The sequence below is a fragment of the Pleurodeles waltl genome, chromosome 9 (genome assembly GCF_031143425.1).
Source record: "Pleurodeles waltl isolate 20211129_DDA chromosome 9, aPleWal1.hap1.20221129, whole genome shotgun sequence".
Taxonomy (NCBI): Eukaryota; Metazoa; Chordata; class Amphibia; order Caudata; family Salamandridae; genus Pleurodeles; species Pleurodeles waltl.
Window position 1 is genome coordinate 874,184,174 of NC_090448.1, and position 22,221 is coordinate 874,206,394.

The 22,221-nt window shown below is 43.9% G+C and overlaps 1 protein-coding gene across 1 annotated transcript in view; it reads left to right on the plus strand.

Annotated features, from left to right (window-relative positions):
- The window catches only part of TTC7B (tetratricopeptide repeat domain 7B), a 1,338,716-nt gene that overhangs the window by 69,435 nt on the left and 1,247,060 nt on the right, over positions 1-22,221 (plus strand). The window contains exons 2-3 of the mRNA XM_069208186.1: positions 9,972-10,126; positions 10,279-10,447. Coding sequence (XP_069064287.1) covers positions 9,972-10,126; positions 10,279-10,447 — 324 coding nt within the window. The remainder of the gene's footprint in view (positions 1-9,971; positions 10,127-10,278; positions 10,448-22,221) is intronic.

Sequence of the window (22,221 nt, forward strand, 5' to 3'; positions counted from 1 at the left end):
GAAGATGCAGAGGAACTCTGATGAGCTCTTGCATTCGTTATCTGGTGAGATCCCCAAAGCAGAGACCCTAAATATCCAGAAAAGGAGGTTTGGCTACCTAGGAAGGAGGATTGGCTACCAAGAGAGGTAAGAGCCTATCAGAAGGAGCCTCTGACGTCACCTGCTGGCACTGGCCACTCATAGCAGTCCAGTGTGCCACAAACACCTCTGTTTCCAAGATGGCAGAGGTCTGGGACACACTGGGGGAGCTCTGGGCACCTCCCCTGGGAGGTGCAGGTCAGGGGAGTGGTCACTCCCCTTTCCTTTGTCCAGTTTAGCGCCAGAGCAGGGCTGGGGGATCCCTGAACCGGTGTAGACTGGCTTATGCAGAGATGGGCACCATCTGTGCCCATCAAAGCATTTCCAGAGGCTGGGGGAGGCTACTCCTCCCCAGCCCTCACACCTATTTCCAAAGGGAGAGGGTGTTACACCCTCTCTCAGAGGAAGTCCTTTGTTCTGCCTTCCTGGGCCAGGGCTGCCTGGACCCCAGGAGGGCAGAAACCTGTCTGAGGGGTTGGCAGCAGCTGCAGTGGAGACCCCGGATAGGCAGTTTGGCAGTACCCGGGTTCTGTGCTAGAGACCCGGGGGATCGTGGAATTGTCCCCCCAATGCCAGAATGGCATTGGGGTGACAATTCCATGATCTTAGACATGTTACATGGCCATGTTCGGAGTTACCATTGTGACGCTGTACATAGGTAGTGACCTATGTACAGTGCACGCGTGTAATGGTGTCCCCGCACTCACAAAGTCTGGGGAATTTGCCCTGAACGATGTGGGGGCACCTTGGCTAGTGCCAGGGTGCCCACACACTAAGTAACTTTGCATCCAACCTTCACCAGGTGAAGGTTAGACATATAGGTGACTTATAAGTTACTTAAGTGCAGTGGTAAATGGCTGTGAAATAACGTGGACGTTATTTCACTCAGGCTGCACTGGCAGGCCTGTGTAAGAATTGTCAGAGTTCCCTATGGGTGGCAAAAGAAATGCTGCAGCCCATAGGGATCTCCTGGAACCCCAATACCCTGGGTACCTCAGTACCATATACTAGGGAATTTTATGGGTGTACCAGTATGCCAATGTGAATTGGTAAATTTAGTCATAAGCCTGTTAGTGACAAATTTGGAAACCAGAGCGAGCATAACCACTGAGGTTCTGGTTAGCAGAGCCTCAGTGAGACAGTTAGGCATCACACAGGGAACACATACAGGGCACATACTCATGAGCACTGGGGCCCTGCCTGGCAGGGTCCCAGTGACACATAGACTAAAACAACATACATACAGTGAAATATGGGGGTAACATGCCAGGCAAGATGGTACTTTCCTACACAACCCCCCCCCCCCCCCAAACGAAGGACAATAAGACTAGCCATGACCTGATGAGTCTTCATTGTCTAAGTGGAAATATCTGGAGAGTCCATCTGCATTGGAGTGGGTACTCCCAGGTCTATGTTCCACTGTATAGTCCATTCCCAGTAGAGATATGGACCACCTCAACAATTTAGGGTTTTCACCTTTCATTTGTTTTAGCCAAAGTAGAGGTTTGTGGTCTGTCTGAACAATAAAGTGAGGGACTCAACTTTTTCAGTGCCCAGACCACAGCAAAGGCCTCCCTCTCTATGGCAGACCTACGCTTTTCTCTAGGGGCCAACCTTCTGCTGATAAAAGCAACTGGTTCATCCTGGCCCTCAGAATTCAGTTGTGATAAGACTGCCCTACCCCTAATTCAGATGCATCAGTTTGAACAATAAATTTTTGGGACTAACATGGGCTTTTTAGGACAGGTGCAGTGCACATGGCCTGTTTGAGCTCCTCAAAAGCTTTCTGACAGCTAGCTGTCCACAATACCTTTTTAGGCATCTTTTTACTGGTGAGATCATTAAGTGGGGCTGCTATGGAGCCATAGTTTTTAATGAATCTTCTGTAATACCCAGTGAGGCCTAGAAAGGCTCTCGCCTGGGTCTGTGTTGTAGGGGAAACCCAATCCATGATTGTCTGGATTATCCCCTGAAGTGGTGCAATCTGTTCTCCACCTACCAGATGTCCCAGACAAACCACCTTTCCCTGCCCTATCTGGCACTTTGAGGCCTTGATAGTGAGGCCTGCCTTTTGCAGGGCCTCCAAATCTTTCCAAAGGTGGACCAGGTGCTCATCCCAGGTGGAGCTAAAGACAGCTATATCATCTAGATATGTTGCACTAAAAGCCTCCAACCCTTGTAGAACTGTGTTCACCAACCTCTGAAAAGTGGCAGGTGCATTTTTCAAACCAAAGGGCATCACTGTAAATTGGTAGTGCCCTCCTATAGTTGGAAATGCAGTTTTAGGTTTAGCATCCTCAGCTAATTTGATCTGCCAATACCCTGCAGTCAAATCAAAGGTGCTTAGATACTTGACAGATGCCAGTGTATCTATGAGCTCATCTGCCCTGGGTATAGGGTGAGCATCCGTTTTTGTTACCTGATTGAGACCTCTGTAATCAACACAAAACCTCATCTCCCTTTTTCCATCTTTTGAGTGAGGCTTTGGTACAAGCACCACAGGACTCGCCCATGGGCTTTCAGAAGGTTCAACTACTCCAACATCAAGCATTTTCTGAACTTCTTGTTTTATGGAATCCCTGACATGGTCAGGCTGCCTATAGATTTTACTTTTGACAGGCAAGCTGTCTCCAGTATCAATTGTGTGTTCACACCAAGATGTGGTGCCTGGCACAGTTGAAAAGAGTTCAGAAAATTGTCCAAGGAGATTTATGCAGTTGTCTTTCTGTTCTGCAGTCAGACAATCTGCTAACACTACTCCCTCCACTAAAGCATCCTCTTCAGTGGAGGAGAAGAGATCAGGGAGAGGGTCACTCTCTTCTTCCTGTCCTTCATCTGTTGCCATGAGCAGGGTGAGATCAGCCCTGTCATAGTAGGGATTTAGGCGGTTGACATGAATCACCCTAAGGGGACTCCTGGCAGTGCCCAGGTCTACCAGATAGGTAACCTCACCCTTTTTCTCAACAATTAGATGAGGTCCACTCCATTTGTCTTGGAGTGCTCTTGGGGCCACAGGCTCCAATAACCACACCTTCTGTCCTGGTTGGTACTGAATCAGAACAGCCTTCTGGTCATGCCATTGCTTCAGGGGCTCTTGGCTGGCCTGACGGTTTTTACTGGCCTTTTTCATGTACTCGGCCATTCTGGATCTTAGGCCAAGCACATAGTCCACTATGTCCTGTTTGGGAGCTTTTAAAGGTTGTTCCCAACCCTCCCTCACAAGTGTTTGCGGACCTCTTACAGGGTGCCCAAACAGGAGTTATAAGGGGCTGAAGCCCACTCCTTTCTGGGGTACCTCCCTGTAAGCAAAAAGGAGGCAAGGTAACAGGACATCCCATCTCCTCCTGAGTTTTTCAGGGAGTCTCATTATCATACCTTTGAGAGTTTTATTAAACCTCTCTACCAGTCCATTAGTCTATGGATGATAAGGAGTGGTGAATTTGTATGTTACACCACATTCCTTCCACATAGCTTTCAAGTATGCAGACATAAAGTTGCTACCCATGTCTGATACAACCTCTTTTGGGAAACCCACCCTGGAAAAGATTCCCAGGAGGGCTTTTGCCACTGCAGGAGCTGTAGTGGTCCTTAGAGGGATTGCTTCAGGATATCTTGTGGCATGGTCCACAACCACCAAGATAAACCTATTGCCTGAAGCAGTAGGAGGGTCAAGGGGGCCAACTATGTCAACCCCTACCCTTTCAAAGGGGACCCCAACCACAGGTAGTGGAATAAGGGGAGCCTTTGGTGTGCCAACAGTCCTGCCACTGGCTTAGAAGGTCACACTTGCAAAAATCTTTAGTGTTCTCTGATATCCTAGGCCAGTGAAACAGGGGGGCAAGCCTTTCCCATGTTTTGATCTGGCCCAAATGCCCAGCCAAAGGAATGTCATGTGCCAGAGTTAGGAGGAACTCTCTGTACTGCAGGGGAATGACCAATCTCCTGGCTGCTCCAGGTTTTGGGTCCCTTGCCTCTGTGTACAAGAGGTTGTCCTCCCAGTAAACTCTGTGAGTCACTGATATCCCCATTTTGCTGCTTGACAGCTTGCTGTCTGAGACCCTCTAATGTGGGACAGGATTGCTGTGCCACACTCAGCTCTTCCCTGGCAGGCCCCCCTCCACCCAAAAGAAGAGAGGAAGGGGAGAGGGCACTGCTCTGTACCTGTGGTCGACCTCTGCTCTGGCCTGCGGGAGTTTGTGTCGTTCCTAATGAGGCATCCAGCTTCGAAGGCCGGTATGCTACCTTAGCTGCCTCTCCGGGCTTCTCGCTGGCTGTCACTGGTGTCATGGTCCCTGCATTGCTCAGGACCCAGGTACCCCACCACAGGATCAGAAGGGGAGCGTCATCAGTCTGCGACCTCCTCTCCGATCATCCTAGAAGAGATGGCCCCCATCTTAGGCGCCCTCATGGTGCTCCAGGCCTCTATTGGGCCGCTGCTCCCGACCGCACACAGGCACATCTTGCGCCGGCATGCCACCTCCCGGGTCCCCGCTGATCTTGTCAAAATGATGGGGTCCTCATGGAGGTATCCGCAGCTGTAGGATGGGTTGGATGAGGGCCGGCTCCTCGGAGCTCTGGTATCCTCTGACCTATGCCATCAGCTGCCTGGCCACGCCCTCCGCACATCAGGTCACTCCTATTAGTGTATCACTGATTTCACCATTTGTGTGAAATAAATTTACGAGTCTGTTCTTGTAAGAGGCTGAATTTCTACAAGATAGAATACAAGGATTCAGATTATGCTTCAAGATAGCATTTTATTCACTGCAGCGGGTCATTCCCAGAGAGTGTCTGATGACACTGTCTGGCCAAGAGCAACTGACCTCTCTGTGAGGCTTTGATATTTTTATTGGAAAACCCACTTTACCACACTGTACATGCGTCATAATTTCCAAATATGTTCAAGCAGATATTTCCTGTAACACCATTGAACCACAAGAACAGGACATTCAAACACAGAGATAACATATCTAAGAACAGGGGGTGGTTAGCTCATCTGAAAAGTTCCAAAAGCAATTCTATGACACCAGCACATTTGCAAGAAATGTAATTGAGCAGGGCTGCTGAAGGAATACAATTTTGCTCGTAGCACAGAACATATGGAACTGAAATGTTAGACAAAATGGAGCCCTCACGCCAAGTTAAGATCCATTTTTCACATTTGGAGGGGGAAGAAAACCTTGCTGCAAGCTCAATCCAGCTTGGCTAAAATTAAGCACAGAAGTGGAAAAGGAATGTTCTGATGAAGAAAAATGTTGCACAGATTGATACACCAAAAGAAATATAAAGCACAATTTGATGCCAAGAATTGTGTGCGAGGTTGTAGATGGGGAAAGGGAGACAAAGGGTTGGTGAAAAGATCTGGGATGTGGTGAAGAAAGGACAATCAGTTTTACTACAGTAAAACGTGTGTTGCAATTTTGGATTCAGGGGATGTGTGGAATTTGTCTAAATTGATAAAGGTTGAAGATTCCATCTCCCAGTGTGCATAAGAAGGAGATCTTCATATGGTAATTCCAGGTTTGGATGGAGAAGTATCAAAGAGACTAAGATTCAAACCCAAGTGGCAGAAAGACTGTATTATGCAGTAACACAGAAAAAAAAAATTAAAGGACTAGTAAATGTTTTTGTTGTTGTTTCGCTTGAATGTTCAAGAACTAAATAATTGATTAGTGATTTTTTTTTTTTAAAGGGGGAATATGTGTTATGTACAACATTAGATTATAGTGGTTGAAAATGGGGAATGGAATGTTGAGTAGAAGAATGTCAGCTATGTCACTCGGATGAGGAATGTTAGCTTGTCACTGCATGAGGTAGAGTCTAGATATGTAAGAATTCTAGGATTTGAATGATTGTGGGACTGTTGAGGAGTTGACCGCTACTTAGTGGATTGGTGGTAAAATGATGCTCCTAAAAAATAAAAGATTGAAGACCAAGCTGTCAGAGTGACTTATTCAGAGCTTAACAGACTGTCTATGCATAGAGAGGAGATACCGAGAGCGCAGTGAGCAGTGGACGGAGAGAGCATGAGGGCTGCATTGAACCACAATTTTCTTTTTTGCTCCGTGAAACATTTTGTCTTCAAACAATTTACAACAAAACAAATATATTGCTATGAGTGCCAAAGATCAATTTCTCTAAAGCTGTTGCAAATGGGCTGTTGCTGGCATACCAATTCAATGTGTCTGGCAGCTGTGGCAAAGTCAAAAGGTCTGCCTTCTAACGGAGAATGAATGAAAGCTGTACCTAATGGCTTTGCCAATTCTTTTTAAATCGCTCCCGGTGTTTGTGAACAGCAGAAGAGGTTATTAACAACCACAGTGCATGTCTTTTTCTGTGTTTTTCTCTGCATGGCTGAGCAAGTCAAAAGATTGTGGTTTTGTATGCTTCACTTTTTATTAAACTACTCATGAGGACAGACTTCCGTACTGTTTCCTTTTTTGTCTCTTCAGCCTTAAAAAGGGGCTGCTGTCAACTCTGGGAGCCCTTTTCCTGCCTTGTTTTGCAAAAGTTATAACAGTGAGTCTCTTGCATCTACTATAGTTGCATATTTATCAGACTATCTCTCATTAATGAAAGGCATAACAGACACATTTGTCTGCTGTAAATAACAATATGAATAGTAGCATTTATAATATTTCTTAATAGTAACAGGGCAGCAGGGCCACTGTCAGCTGCTCCATGCACCTTCTAGAAATTAATGAGTGCTAAGGAATGGGGCTGAAGATGTCTGCTTTGTGCTACGTTTGTTCGGTGCAGCAGACAGCTGTTCTAGTTTCCTCTCGCTAGATGTTTTGCTGTCCGGAGACTGGGACAGCTGTCTTGGTGTCCTATGACTACTATGATGCACTAGTATCAGGTGCATTTGGGTGATGGATGTGAAGGAAGTGTTGGGTTGTCTGTCTTGTCCTCGGACAGTGGTTTGGAAATGGGGTGTTATATACCTCTCCAGGGGGCAGGTACCGCCAGGAGTGACCCATATTACCCTAACAAGCAGGTAGTATCTAGGATGGATTTGCTAATGTTCCTCTCCTGGACTACTGCATGTTCCTTTCTGCACAAGTCTTTGGGGAGGAAAATGGGATGGCACATTTTGTCCCACCAATTCTGTACGACCAGGGTGGTGGGAGTTGTACATTTCCCTCACTCTTTCATTAAGGATTAGGAATATATAACCCTACTGCTCTTTTACACAGTCTTCCACACCCAGGACAGTGTAGTTGAGGGTGATTTTTTTTTTCAGAACACTGCCCAGCAGCCATTGCTGTCTAATTTAAGCAGTCATTAGGAGGGAGCAAAAAAAAAATGCAGTTGGCCATCTCGCACGCAGGGTGACATAGAGGGGACAACATCCTACTGTTGCTCCCCAATTAGGATGGTGGCCGAGCACACGGAACCACCATGGGTGGAGAGGGCAGGTCACCCCTCTGTCTTATAGCCCTGGGCATCAGGAGAGCAGGCGTAAGGGCAATGGGTCTTATAAGGGGTAATCTTGCAGGTCCATACCTCTTTGGTGATCCTGACTTGTCAGGAGAATAACACAAAAGTAAAGAGTAGGGTGGCAGCCCACAATAAATGAATGAGCTGTAAAGAATCTCTTCAAGGAACTTGCCTTCAACACCTGGATCGATTGTCAACTAACCTAACCATTGTAATCAATAAACTTGTGACATACTTTATCCACAAAGTGTCATTGTCATTTATTATGTCTCATGCATTTTATTGTTGTGATTTTCAAGGGGTACTGACCTCGTTGAAGGGCTGGGGGTAGCCGTGCTATGTGATCTGCAATGGAAACACTGCATGGTGAAACATCTTATCTCTTGGTTTCCTTGTTGGCTTTGTTGTCTCCGTCTTGACATTCTTAAACTACAGGAGGATGTTTTTAAAGAAAGATGGCCTTTTTCACCAAGAAGCGAATATACTACACCATGTTCACCATTTCTGAAAACATAGCATATTTGTGTTAGTGAAAACAGACCATCTATATATTCCCCCTTTTTGAGTTTAGCATCCTCATTTTTATGGTCAAATGTGAGGGAAACAAGATTGCTACTAGCAGATTTTTTTTTCCAGCGGGTACCAGCAAGTGACATGTCTTGTGTAATTTTTGTCACTTTTTCGTTCCCCGACATCAGTAACATTAAGCCAATCCGAGGGTTGATTTTCGCATTGGAAGGAAACATTTTAATGTATTTCTACAAAAAGCAGTTACATCAACAGAAAAGTTTTCGTTTTAGACTTCTACACTTAGCAAAGGGTCCCTAGTAGTTGCAAAGAAGATAAAGTAAGGACGAAGAACTTCAGAATCAACCTGAACTTATGTTTTTTTTATTATTATGCTGCTTTAAGCTAAAAGTATTTTGTGCGGAATCAGTCTCCTGCCTTGCCTGGTTTTCCTTTAAGGAAGAGTCAATTTAAAATGCATGTTTGAGTTGGAACAAAACAAATCTGCAATAGTATTCCAAAGTGTTTGAGAAAACTCACTTGTAATTCATAACAGAACGTGTGCTTACTTACTGTCCACAAAGCAGAAAGGTTACTGGTTGGTTTGTTCCTTGACAAACCTGCCTACAAACGACTCAAGTTTTAGCTGGAGAGTCGAATTTAGGATGGTTCGTTTTATGCATTAAGGAAACTGGAGGCTGTCTGGCTTCATAAAATCATAAAAAAATTTAAGGCGGATACACAGAGCCCATACCCAGCCACCACAAGAAAATAACCACGATTTAGACTTGGTACTTACATGCCAGAGTTTCTGAGCTCAAAGCCCTAACGCCTGCCCCCACACCCCCATTCCCACGTGGAGCAAGTTTAATGGGCTAAAAGCTTTCTGGTTAGGGCCACTGTATAGTTTATTACCTTTCCAGAGATTACATATATTACAAGTCTTGAGCGTAAAGTTTGGAATTGTTTACAACCATTTAATTTTTAAGCACAGAATTTAAAATTTTAAAACTTTTCAATATCCAAACATCTCTCATTACAGCTTATTGCCACTGTGTAGTTTCCAAGGGCACAAATGTGCTTTAGCTGCCATGATGCAAACCCTCTACCGAGGCTCTGAATGCTTACCTGCTGGAGCTCAGAGTGCTTCGTAAGTGCATATTGTGTTTGCGCATGATCCCGCTATGAGTGGGAATTTCTGTTAGTACTTGAGTTTTACCATGCGCAGAAAAACACGGGCGGAAATTGTGTATGAAAACAGGCTAGTAAGTGGAATTGCATGTAGATCTACTAGTCAATAATATTGAAACTGTATATTATTTCCAATTCCAACCTGAAATACTGAGAATCGATTGCAAAAATATCCCAAGGTAATACTGTCATGCTGTAGTTATTTACCACTGGCTTTTTTCCGTGCAGTTTTTCTGAACTCCGGGGAATGAGAGGCTATGTGAAGGAATGCTAAGGGAAGAAGTATTTAATTTTTGATTTGCTATTGCAGGAATAGGCCTTCATAGTCAATAGAAATATCTGCAATTTGTTAAGAATTTAGTTGTGTGGGTGTCATTGCTAAACTAATCCTACACAAGAAAAAGGTTATCATTATATTTTTTAATCAGTTTGGCCACCCTGCTACTGGAAAGCTATATTCCCCAGTGGGAGTTATCATTGGGTGCAGAGAGGTGGCTGTTTGGGATACGAGATCAACTACTCCACACACCATCCTAACTGCTATTCATTCTTATATATATTGTTAATAATATTTTTTGAAGTGTCTCGTCATAGTCTGCATTTATATTTCTCTCTTCACCTCTCCCCTGACAGTAGCGCAACACTTGTTTTTTAAAGACGAGACCAGTTGGTCTTGCCAATGTTTGTTTAAATTGAGCTTAGTTGGCCTTTATATAAATCATGGCATTCAAAATCTTCTTTCCTGTACTTCACAGATGACATGGCTGAACTTCTCTTGGCAGAGTGCAAGTTGGAAATGTTTCTGAAAGAGCACCCTTTGAAACAGGAAACAAGTCCATGTAGTGTTAATCCACGGCTTACAGAGGTCAGAAAGCACCTCACTGCTGCCCTGGACAGAGGAAACTTAAAGGTATGCTCAAAATTGAGTGTGGGTCATTTTCAATTCACAAACCTGTTCACAGTTATATAATGGAAGAGATGTGTTTGTTGATCTGGGGGACCTCAAAGAATCCCTCTTTACAGACCATTGTTCTTGCTAACTTGCCACTTTACCCTTTGTAGACAGATTTCATGCTGGAGGCCAGCTTAACAATGGCTAAGTTGAACTATGTGGAAGGAAATTACAGAGAAGCTATTAATATCTATACTAGAGTTGGACTGGATGAGTTACCGTTGGTAGCTATACCACCGTATAGGCTGAGGATGTTTGCTGAAGCCTTTTCAACTAAAGGTAAGAGATGCTTGTGTCTTCTCTGTCGAAATAGTCTGTCTCTCTTATTATTGTTACTTTGTCTAAGTACTGACGCACATCTTTGATGAATATAAAAACTAACAGCAATAGTGTTGCATTTTTATATGATGGAAAGTTAAATATTAGAAATGCAGAAGTTAGACACATGACAGTAATGCTTAGAATAAATAAGCATACTGTACAGGAATCATGGTAAGATCTGCTTTTACACCGATAGGGACCAAGATTCATTTTAGTTTGAGACTAAATGTTTTTGTCTGTTTGTGAATTCCTTTTGTGTCCCCGATTTTCCTTCTGATCTTCCATTTTTGAATGTATACATATGTACATTCCACCTACACAGTCATTCGCTCCATTACCCTTTCTCTTGTAAAATAATTCACTTCAGTTACAGAGTATAAATAACATTAGCTCACAAAGGTATCATTATCAATAGAATTACTGCTTGGGACCAAATCGAATCAATCAAAATAGAAAGCAAGTGCGTAAACCCCAGATGAAATATTTCTAGAAAATAATTTTTGATGCACAATAACCAGTGGTATAAATTTAGTCAAAATAGTCTCAGTAGGCTAGAATTCAGCAACAGGATTGGCTGAAACATTTTAAAGGAGCAAATACAACCCTTTCAGTGTGGGAGCAAACATTCTTTTCAGATGCTCACAGACACCTACTCATGCAGATGTGTTGACCTGTGTGTCCATTGGTAAGTTACCCAGAGATGCTGTTCGTATTTTGAAGAGAGTTTGGGTGACTTAATATCAGGGCAGACAGCAGGTTGCCTATTGGGGTCTGTCTTGCATGAATGCATAGAACAGTAAAATATTTCATTTCAGTCTGTTATTTATATATATATGCTGACAAATAAGTAAAACAAGAATTTTGTTTTAGAAACATATTAAAATTTGAATTTTTTTTAAAGACTTCTGCAAATATGATGCATGATTACCCAAGTACAACTCTTAAGACATCCTAGTTAACTGTGGCAAGTACTTTTCGTAATTCCCTGCCAACACTACAGAAAACAAGGTCCAGCCAGTTGACTTCCTTGAATTGCCAAATTGATTAGAGTTATTGTGAGAGCCCCAACCGGAGGCCTGGACCCTAAACCTCCCAAGTGTTTAGGTACTGAGTTTAGTTGGAGGTGAGCTCCCACTTCCAAAAATTCGAAATGCTGAGCACAATGCTTCACCCCATAGCGTTTGAACGCGGGACCTGTCGGCGATTTTCCGCCGTTTTCCTCTTGCGCCTACCGCGCTTCCAGATTTGCACCGACAATTGAGACCATTGATGTCTGAAGTCTGTTACTATGTTTTGAATTAGCCTTGAGAAAGCCCCCGCTAACTCGCTTATGGGGTGAAACACGTGTTGGCTGTTTTTTTCATCGAACATTGTTCCTCATCCTTTTTCCATTCTTGACCAACTCTGCTTGGACGACAAAGCTGTCAATTCTGGGATTTATTTATTTTTTCTTTTTTCTTTCAACTTTAAGAAGTCCATTTATGTAATTGAAATAAAAAGCCTTGGAACTAACTTATAGTGATTTTGTGAATAAATCACCATTGAAGCATTGTGCTCAGCATTTCGAATTTTTGGAAGTGGGAGCTCACCTCCAACTAAACTACAGAAAACAAATTGAAGTACTAGACCTAATATGTCTTAATATTTGTTTATTTTTTAAAAGCTGTAGTCTGGCATTGTTTTGGCTCCATTTACAATTTTGCCATGGCCTTTATTGTGATGGCTTCCAAAGGGTCATCTTTAAGCTCCACATTGTTTAATATTTATTTAGCCTCTTTGGCTGATTTGATTAGGGAATGTCAGCTCTCATGTATGTGTTCCATGGTCGATACGCAAAACCAGAGACTGGACAGTATAGCTGATGCTGTTTATACCAGCTTCCTTAACGCCTCAAGACTGTTGTCAACTGAATGCCCTAAAACTAAATTCTGACTGTTGGATCTCTCACTGGTGGCCTGATGCTCTTGGAGAAAGCCCTACCCCAGTACGGGCTGGGAAATATCCAGGAGTCATGTTTCACAAGACTTTTTCTTTCTCGCCTCAAATTAAGAATGTTTCTTCTACATGTTTTCATTACTTTAAATCTTAAAGAAAGTGTTTCTAAAATAGCATATTACTAATTTCTGGTGGTATCCTGACTCGATTATAGCAATGCCTTGTTTTTGTATTTGTTATCACAGCACTGCATGAGTCAGGCCTTTTTTTTTTTATTCAACAGCTGTTTTCTTGGTTCCCCCTCCAACAATATTAACATTCTTCAGCTTTTCTTCTTCAGATCCCCAAGATTAAAATATCTAACCAGGGTTGGACGTTTTTGCCTATCAGGGTGCGTATTATAGAAGTGCTCTCGGGGCCCAATGGGTCTTTGCGCCTGCTTTGTGCGTCCCTGGGGCACTTTGGTATTACAGAAGGAGCTGCAGACTTTTGTGCGGTTCCTTCTGTAATACAGATAGCACTGGTACACGTGTTGTGGTGCTATCTCAAGAGCACATCCCCTGATTTGCATGAGGGAGTAGCCCCATGCAAATGAAGGAATCTCTGTACCTGTGCGACTGTGCTCTATTGTGGACGCGGGCGCAGAGGTAAAGAAGCTGTCAGGAGGCATACTGACAGTAATCCACAAAAAGATGGCGCACTGTCAGTGCTACTACCGATGGCAGCCCACTGGCATCATCCACTTGCCGGTGGGTGCAGTCACTCACTGCACCCACCTTCAAGGGTATCTCTCGCACCTTCTTTGAACGCTTTGAAGCAGATGCTCCGTATTTCACTTGAATGTGCTGCCCCTAGGGGTGTATGAGTTTTCAGCTACCCTGAGGGCAGCGCGTTCAGCCTAATAGGGCGTACTTTCCCTTTTGTGCATGGCACGTCTGTTTTACGGTGTGCCGGGGTGTAAACAGGGAAAGTGAGGCCTACACGTAATAGGGCTCCAGGTAGCCAAGGTCTGAAATACGTTACTTCTCTAACTAAGATGTGAAACCAATTTGCTTAAGTCCAAGAAGCAACTTAGGACCTGATTTTTATTTTTTAACAGAATGTCAGATAGAGTGTTTGTTAGCGCTAGGGCCCCTGTATGAGTGATCAGGAGCTCTGTGAATGCTCCAAAAATAATTATTTGTCCAAATATCAGTAAACACCAAACACGTTTTATTAAATTATGCCAAATCAAAATTGTATTGAAAGTTGCATAACCACTTACTAAACGTTTTCGTTCCAAGTTGCACATTTGTTTGTATACATTTTATTTTGAAAGCAAACAATCACTAATATTGCTTTCATGGTTATGTTGTATATGCATGTAGTCACCAAGCATTCTAGGAGCATAATCAATCGTCCCAAATTGTTACATTTGTAAACGTACACTTTTTAAAATTGGAACCACTGTTAGTGATGTACATTGAGCTCACTGTATTTCTTTAAAGCACTCGTCCTTACAGTAAGACTTGCATTAAATGATCAAATATCAATGTTGAACAAGTTATACATAAGGATACAAACATTGCCTTAGTGGCAGGCTATCCTCGTCCACTGCTCCATACTCTAGTACTGAAAACTGTCAGCTAATGGATTTGTGCTTCAGTAGCCTACTTGTTCAGGGGACAAAATAAACATGAAAACCTGTTGTCCAAGACCCTAAATATTATGTTGTGGTCATCTGGTGATATGAACTCCATACCACTGTAGTAGTTCCTGTGCTGCACTCTGGTGCAGTGGAGCTCCATATTTCTATTCAAGTGGCGATGCCATTTTCTTTGTGAGGGTTGTTGTTTTCATCTACCCAATTACTTTCAGTGCCAGTTCTTTTAAAGAAATCAGATTGAAATATTTTTCGCAGTTTTCTTTCAAAGTAGCAAACCTTAACTTAGTTATGTGAAAAAGGGGAAAACAGCAAACCAAATGTGCCTTTTGATAGTCAGGAGCTCTTTATTGCAACCACTTCTAGATTCCCTCACATAGACAAAGACGTTTGAAGCGAAAGCCAATAACTATGATGGTGAACGCACTATTTTTTCTTTGTGGGCACTTCACTCTACCCTGCACTTGCTGATGCTTTTTAATGACCTCATGAGGTCGTCCGTGAAGGGTAAATTAAAAAAAGTCTTTGTGGTAAGGATACTGCCACTGACCAGTCTCACTGTACATGAACCAGTACCTCCACTGAGTCATGCTCTTGGCTATACTTCTTATGGATTCTCTAGGGATGAGGTTGTCAACCCCGGTCCTTCTCCTCCATGTAGCCTTTAATGGATATAGATGATGACCACTATGATGAGCAGGATGAGGTGCATATAGTGATGCAAAAGTGTCATGCTCTTAATTAGGACCTGTGGTTTAAGAGTGCCTTAACACTACTAAATATTCCTATGAAAATGAGAGTATCACGGTTTAGAGTCTAGTTTGTTGTAAGGTGCGTTAGGGCATGCGTTTAGTCTCTATTTTAGATTTCACATTTAGCTTTAGTCTCAGATCTGGGCCTAAATCCATTATTTTTTTGCTCACCTCGTCATTCCAGCTGTAAATCAGTTTTGATTCTGCTCTCCATGGGAACAGTCTAGCCCGAAACTGCCAGGACAGGTCCTGCCTGGACTGGAAAACAAGCATCATTGGACTGGTTTCGGGGTGACCCCCCCTCATCAGCCAGGTTAGCTTGAATCTAGTGGGATAGCGAGCACAGAATCAAAGTCTTGGGATATCCTTCCCGCTACAAATGTAAAAAGAACAGATGATGGACAGTATGCTGAACAATGTCAAACATGCACACCAATCACAGATCTGGGGTGAATGTTTGACATTGTTCAGTATTCTGTCTATCATCTGTTCTTTTTCCATTTTTGGTAAATGTCATTATGTTCAAGCAAACTCTTCCTTTTTTTTTTTTTTTTTTTTAAATCTGTTTATTAATCATTATGCACACACAACAGTACATTTTCCTATTAATAATTTTGCGATCTGTTTACACACATTTATAAGCTTGTACAGCGCGACTGCCCAATGAAGTGCTGAAATACAACTTGAAACTGTGCAACAAAAGGGTTAAAGTCACAACTGAATACTGAATAATGAATGCTGATATCACACATGGTGCTGGCTACACCAATTGGAGGGTGGGGGGGAAAGAGAAAGATACAACTGCTGTGTATGGGAGCCGTGAGGCCATAGTTGAGGTATGAATTGTGGGGCAGAAAGGGGCACGGAGCCAATCGAATAGTGAGCAAGGCTAGGCGTAGGTTACATAAGAGCATAACCGTAGGAGAAGCACCCTGAAACGTTACGTTGTTGCATTGAGGAGAGAAGTGAGGAAGTTAGTACAGAGAGTGAGTGATGGGGGGCAACTGGGAGTAGCGTGATATAGATATTGAGCAAAGAGATAATACATATACAGTTGCTAGTTTAGGGGGCGTATGTGTCATCCCTAGCTTCTATTGCTGCCACAAAAGTATCCCAGACTTCGGCACCATCTTGTAGTAGGCCTTTATGTTGTAATAAGCGTAGTGTCATAGCTTCGGCTTGTGAGCGACTATGTAAGTCGCAGAGCCACGCAGAAAGGGAGGGAACGTGTGGGGCCTTCCAGTGCGTAGCTATTAGGCGCTTGAAGACAACAAATGCTAGATCGATAAATCTGTGTAGATGTTTATCGCTTTTGGCTCGGTGTCGTATGCCAAGTAAGCAAGAGTCTGGGGTGGGTAACAGAGTGTGGGACGAAATGTCTGCTGTGGTGTCCGTAATGTAGTGCCAGGCCGAGTTTATTGAGTGGCAGCTCCAGACCATGTGGAAAAGTCTGCTGCCGGAGTAGCGCATCTGGGGCATACCGGGTTTGTGTTCGGGTATATTCTTTGGATGCGGGCCAGGGATAGGTATGAGTGGTGAATATAATTGAATTGGGTGTAACGCAATCTGGGATTGCGGGATATTGACTTGATCATCGTGAGAGCCGCAACCCAGGTTTTTTGTGGTAATGGTGAAGGGAGGACGGAGTCCCAAAGTGCTTTAACAAGCGGCAGGGCAGAAGCAAACTCTTCTTTGACTTGCGGAATTTGCGAAAAACAGGATTCATTTATGTCTCCGATAATTACCTTCCATTTGGTCTCCTCTACTTGGTCCCTTTGCCCTCTGCCCCCTCACTGCCATTACATTTCTCTCATTTTTTGTAAGATGCTTTTAATTTGTCATCTAATGCTGTTTATTGAGTCTGCTGAACACTTCAGTTCACATTTGCCCGAGAAGAAAGGAGCCTTTGTGTGCCTTGCTCATCCACAATCTCTGGTCTTTGGGTCTAGTACAAACTTGTGAGGAACAAATTGAACTGCTCCTCCTATTTTAAGGGTAGTTGCAAAGTCCTAAGCTAACTTTCTCAATGACTGTCGACTTGGTCCCTTCCTACTGACACTTTCCATTACAGAAATACCACTGGCAACATGCTGTAATCAGCAGTTTACAGCAGAAGACCTGCCAATTTGTAACTCTTCACACCCTTAACTTCAACTCGGTGGGCTTGGCTGCCCAAAATAGGCTCTCTGAATGCAGAGTCATTTACACTTCGTACCAAGAAGGAAAGGCGTGGAAAATGACTGTACTTATTCTGCAATGTTAGTCCATATGTCCCAATGTTTGGGTCTTGTTGCGGGTTATTCACGGCGGAGACAGAGGTCTGTTGTGTGTGTCATCGTGTGTTGCAAAATCTGAATTCCCCGATTGTTTTCAGTCACCGTCAGTCTGTTTTCATTATTTTTTGATGCCGGCAACTCTCAGATTAGGGATTTCGTTTTCCTGTTTTCCAACAAAGGGGCTCGTTGAGGACTACCGCCAGTACCCTCGAGGCAAAAGAGAAGATACGCTGCGGGGCTTATGGAGGACCGTCGCCAGCACCCCCAAGAAAAAAGGAGAAGATACGCTGCGGTGTTCCTGAGTGCAGATCAGAGAGGAACAGCAGGGAGCGATCGCTGCTGGACTGCCAGATTTTCCTTCAACATATTGGCGAACCACAGCCCTCACCTCTGCTTGACTACACCGTCTGAGACTGTCGATTCACCAGGGGACTTCCTGCCCCAGGATTCAACTGCTGTGAGGGGTCGGAGCCAATGCGGCCAGCGCTTCATAGCTCAATTGGCAGCCCCGCATCGCAGGAGCCTATCACTTCGCCCGGGGACTTCCTGCCCCAGGATTCAACTACCACGAGGGGACAGAGCCAGGACCGCCAGCGCTACTTAGCGCATTGAGCAACCCCACATCACGGGACGCGCGCGGGCGGGCCAGTCCGCGCCCGTCAGAGACCGAAGGAGGCCGTGCCACCCCCCGTTCTGATACAAGGTAAAAATAGGATATCAATCTCTAGAGTGCATCAGCTTATTAATACCTCCTTGACGTTTGTTATTTAACTGGGCATGGGCAAGCGTAAGGCTAAAGGGAGCCCTGTAACGGGTGCAGCCTTGTCCAAAGTTCCTAAAACTCACACTACTCCCCGCAACGTCCAAAACTGTCTCACCAATCAGATCGATACATTGATTTGAAGAAGTCGAGACTATTTTGAAGGGGAAAGAACAGTATGTCCACGTGAGGAGGAAAAGTGGCGCACTTTCTTCCTTTTTCAAATCCAAGCCAAAGAACAAAGGAGACCTGGGTAGTAAAATGACAACAGCAACTGTGGAGCCTATCCCAGGGGTGTGTGATAATTTTATTACTGAAAGCGGGACAACCAGCCCCTTGCGTAGGAGCTTTGGGGGCCTGCCCCCGTGTTGCTCAACCATTTATGAGATCCCTTGTGCAAATCGCCTCTTACAAGTTGGATCAAGGTGTGCAAACAGCTTTCCACTCGCCTTTTCGTGAAGACATGGGCAATGCTATTTTAAACTTAGGAGAAGAAATTAGCGAACTTAGACAGATGATGGAGGAGGTGCTCAATCTTTTACGACAACCAGGAAGGGGTACAAGAAATCATGGCACTCAAAGTGATTGCCCAGCCCTCATGCCGTCCTCCCTTGAAACTCAGAGGCCCATAATGACCGATCATCTTCAAAGCCGGGTTGCTGTAACAAGAAATCCGGACCGAGCGTGCAGAAGGGATTCAATACAGTGCTTGGTCCTCGAGCGAGTAAATCTCGCGAACAGTCTTCTGTATCGCCACCTACTAAGATATATGGCAAGGCCCAACAAATCTTCATGTGTAATGTACTGCCAGTATTGTCCACCACATGTGAAAGCAGCTCGTCTTAAAAGAACAAAGTCATCCATTGGATTAGACACGTTAGGCAGTGTGGCTCTAGAATACATTCTGATATTATTTCTGTTATGCGTCACATAGAAACCCCAGGGTGTTGGGATACAATAGAAATAACATTTACGTGTCCTAAACTAGTGGAAGGGCTGCTATCTTTGGAGCTATGAAATCCTCTTACAAATGGTTCGAACAGGCGTGTTGTGCAGGCGCTTTGGTGGGTCCCACTGCTTTTGATATTGCTCAGGACTCCATGGGTTACTCATCTGCCACGGAATTTGAGAGGGAGCAATCCTCAACCTCTGGAAAAGGCCCCAATTTGCTTGACACAAGCTATAGAGAACCGCAAGGGGGTCTTAATAGAACAGGGCTTGTCAGCACTTGCCCGTCCCCGATTGTACATGTGAAGGAGTATGGCACTAGGAGTAAGATCCTCCCTGTGACCCATGTTTCATCGCAACACTACAATCTCTTGGACATTGACTGACTATCCCTACCTTTTGCCCCATTGTCTACTCATCTACTACCAGAGTCAGGTTTCCAACCATCATTGGACCCGATATTGTCCAGAAGCATAGATCAGGCAGAGCCCATATATGTGGCAGTTACCAACGAGCAGCCAAACATTACATGTACTTTTGATTGTTCAATGGGTAATCCTGTGGGGCCAGGCTCATTTGATTCTGATTTGATCTCAGGGAATGTGGCTGGCATCCGTAGCAAGATCATTGATCCTGGGTTGGGGCAGTTCATTGACACTTTTAACGTTTGTTTTTTCCAGGAGACCTGGTCTAATTCGAACATTTATAGGCCGGGTTTTATTTCATATTGCAAGAGGACAAGACCATCTGTGGCTGGACGGGCAGTGGGGAGCCTATTACATGGATAAACATACTCCTTGCAGGGGAAACAAGGGAAATACATGTTGATTCATGTGACATATTGGCGGTTTCAGTTAAGCTAAACCAGGGCCCCAAGCTTTTATATGTCAACGTATATAATAGACCAGGTCCACCGAACAAAATCACCACTACTATGAGTATGGGGAGCGTATTGGTTTCGGAATTTCTTCCTACCCATTACATTCTTGTAGCTGGAGATTTGAATGTGTCCTTGGAGCCAAATTTCCTCTTTTCTGAATTAACGCAATTAGACGATTCCTCATGGGGAATTTCCCCTTTTTTCTCTACAAGGAACCAGACTAAATCTAGCACTAGGGCTCTCCTGGTGATTGATTTCATGCTAACACACGGCCTTCGCCCTGGAAATGGGCGGTTTCCCTCTGATATGCCTGCTAAACCGACCTTCTTCAGAGGGAGATATAACAGCCCTATCGATTTTGTCCTGATCGACGTTAGGATTTGGCATGAATTTAGAGATCTTAAGGTGGGGGAACAATGAGCAGTGACCGTTCACCCATTTTAGTACAATGTGACAGGTGGCTCTCGACTAGAGCTAACGTGCTGCGGGAACGTGAAGGTATGCTCCCTATTACAGTGGCAAATAACAAACGCTCAATCAAGTGGGAGACTTTAGCGAAATCCAGTAGGCTAATGGCCGAAATGCACGACTTAACCCTGAAGTATTCTACTATGGCCACACTGCCTATATGTTCACCTACACAGCCTATGGACAATCACCTAATGTTCTTTTCCTCTTTGAGGGATCTATTATTTAGAGCTTGCAAGGGATAAAAAGGGTGTATGGGGAGCAATTCCAAATGGTTTAATAAAGAGTACAGACAGGCCAAGAGTAGACTCTTGGAGGCAGTAAGAGCAAACAATAGAGAGAACCTAACCTTAGCTCGACGCGAGTATGCTCATACAAAAAAGATCCGTAAGTCCAAATGGGAGGAGGAGACTTGGCAAGAATTGCTTCTAGCAGCCAATGATAGAAATTCGAAACAAGTTTGGCCCTTGATTGCTACTAGAGAGTGCAACGAAAACCCTAGACCTGATTGCCATATCTCCGCTGAGAATTGGATGCAATATTTTATAGATCTTTACAAACAGGATATGATTCCTTCTGTATGCAATGAGACCCCCATAGAGATAGACATATTGGATAAAGGCATGCTCATACCATTTACCTTAAGGGAAATAGAGAAAACAATATTAGCACAAAAAATCAGGAAAGGTGCCAGGTCTAGGTGGAATTCCCTGTGATGTGTTTAAATCTGACCCCACATTTTGGTGCCCCTATATCAATAGCATTTCCAATTTCATCCTGGAGGGGTCCCAAATTCCCCGAACAAGGAGAGGTGTGGTAATAGTCCCAATCTACAAGAAAGGGGACAGGACAATTCCAGGTAATTACAGACCAATAAGCCTCTTAGTTAACTTACAAAATGTTTTTTCCTACCAAGTGTTGGGTAGGCTTGGGGATTGCATAAAGGACAATGACGCTTTAAGTCACCTGCAGGCAGTATTTAGGCAGAAAACAAGCACAATAGATCAGATTTTTTGTTTTTTAACTATAAAATGGAAATCTGTTGACCTCTAGAGGCAGAGAGACTTTTTGTCGCTTTTGTGGACCTCAAGTCTGCTTTCGAACTGGTTCCCCGATGCAAACTATGGGATATTATGGGCAAGATGGGAGGGAGTCCAGGACCCCTCTTAAGACTGATCTAAGAACTATATACTGGAAGTTATGCCAGAATAAGATGGGGAACAGATGGAGAACTTACAGAGGAATTCCCTTTACAGAAAGGCGTGAGACAGGGTTGTGTGCTAGCCCCCACACTTTTTTTACTCTTTATGAATGCATGCATACCCTATTTGCTCTATTGTGAAAACGATGCCCTGAAACTGGATGGAGCCAAGACACCATGCCTTCTGTTTGCAGCTGACACCCTATTGCTTTCGCAAACCGCTACAGGTCTAACTAGCCTTCTTGAGAATTTTTAGCGTTTTTGTAGGGATCATGGCCTCCAAATTAATGCATCTAAGACCAAATATATGGTGTTCGGGGACTTAAAATGTAGGATGAGGAAAACAATAATGCCGGATGGGAAAATCCTAGAGAGAGTAATGGATTTTGATTATTTAGGAATTAGGATGGAGGATTCACACCAATGGCCAGCCCATCCGCTAAAGTGCATTATGACCTTGAAACAAAAAGCAGGTGGTATAGAGGAGGAGTCACCTACGGTGCTGAGTTATAGGGGTATTGCAACTTACAAGATTTGGAGAAAGCAGAATACTTGTATATAAAACCTTTATTAAAAGTGCCTTCGAGCTCTCCCACTTTGCCCATACGAATGGACTTAAATTTATATTCCATAGCAAAATCAACTGCCCTTAGGCCACTTCAATATTGGATCTGATTATGGTCTACAGATACTTTAGACCCGTATAGAGTCTGGCTTAGAGCAGTATTAGCCACCCCAATATAGAGAAAGTTCCGTGGTGCAAACATGTAAAAACTCTCTTCCATAAGCTTGGTCTAGGCCTGTATTGGTCAGATCCTACCCATCTCCTTAAGAATGCTAACCAGGACGTTTACTGGTCGAGTCGACAAG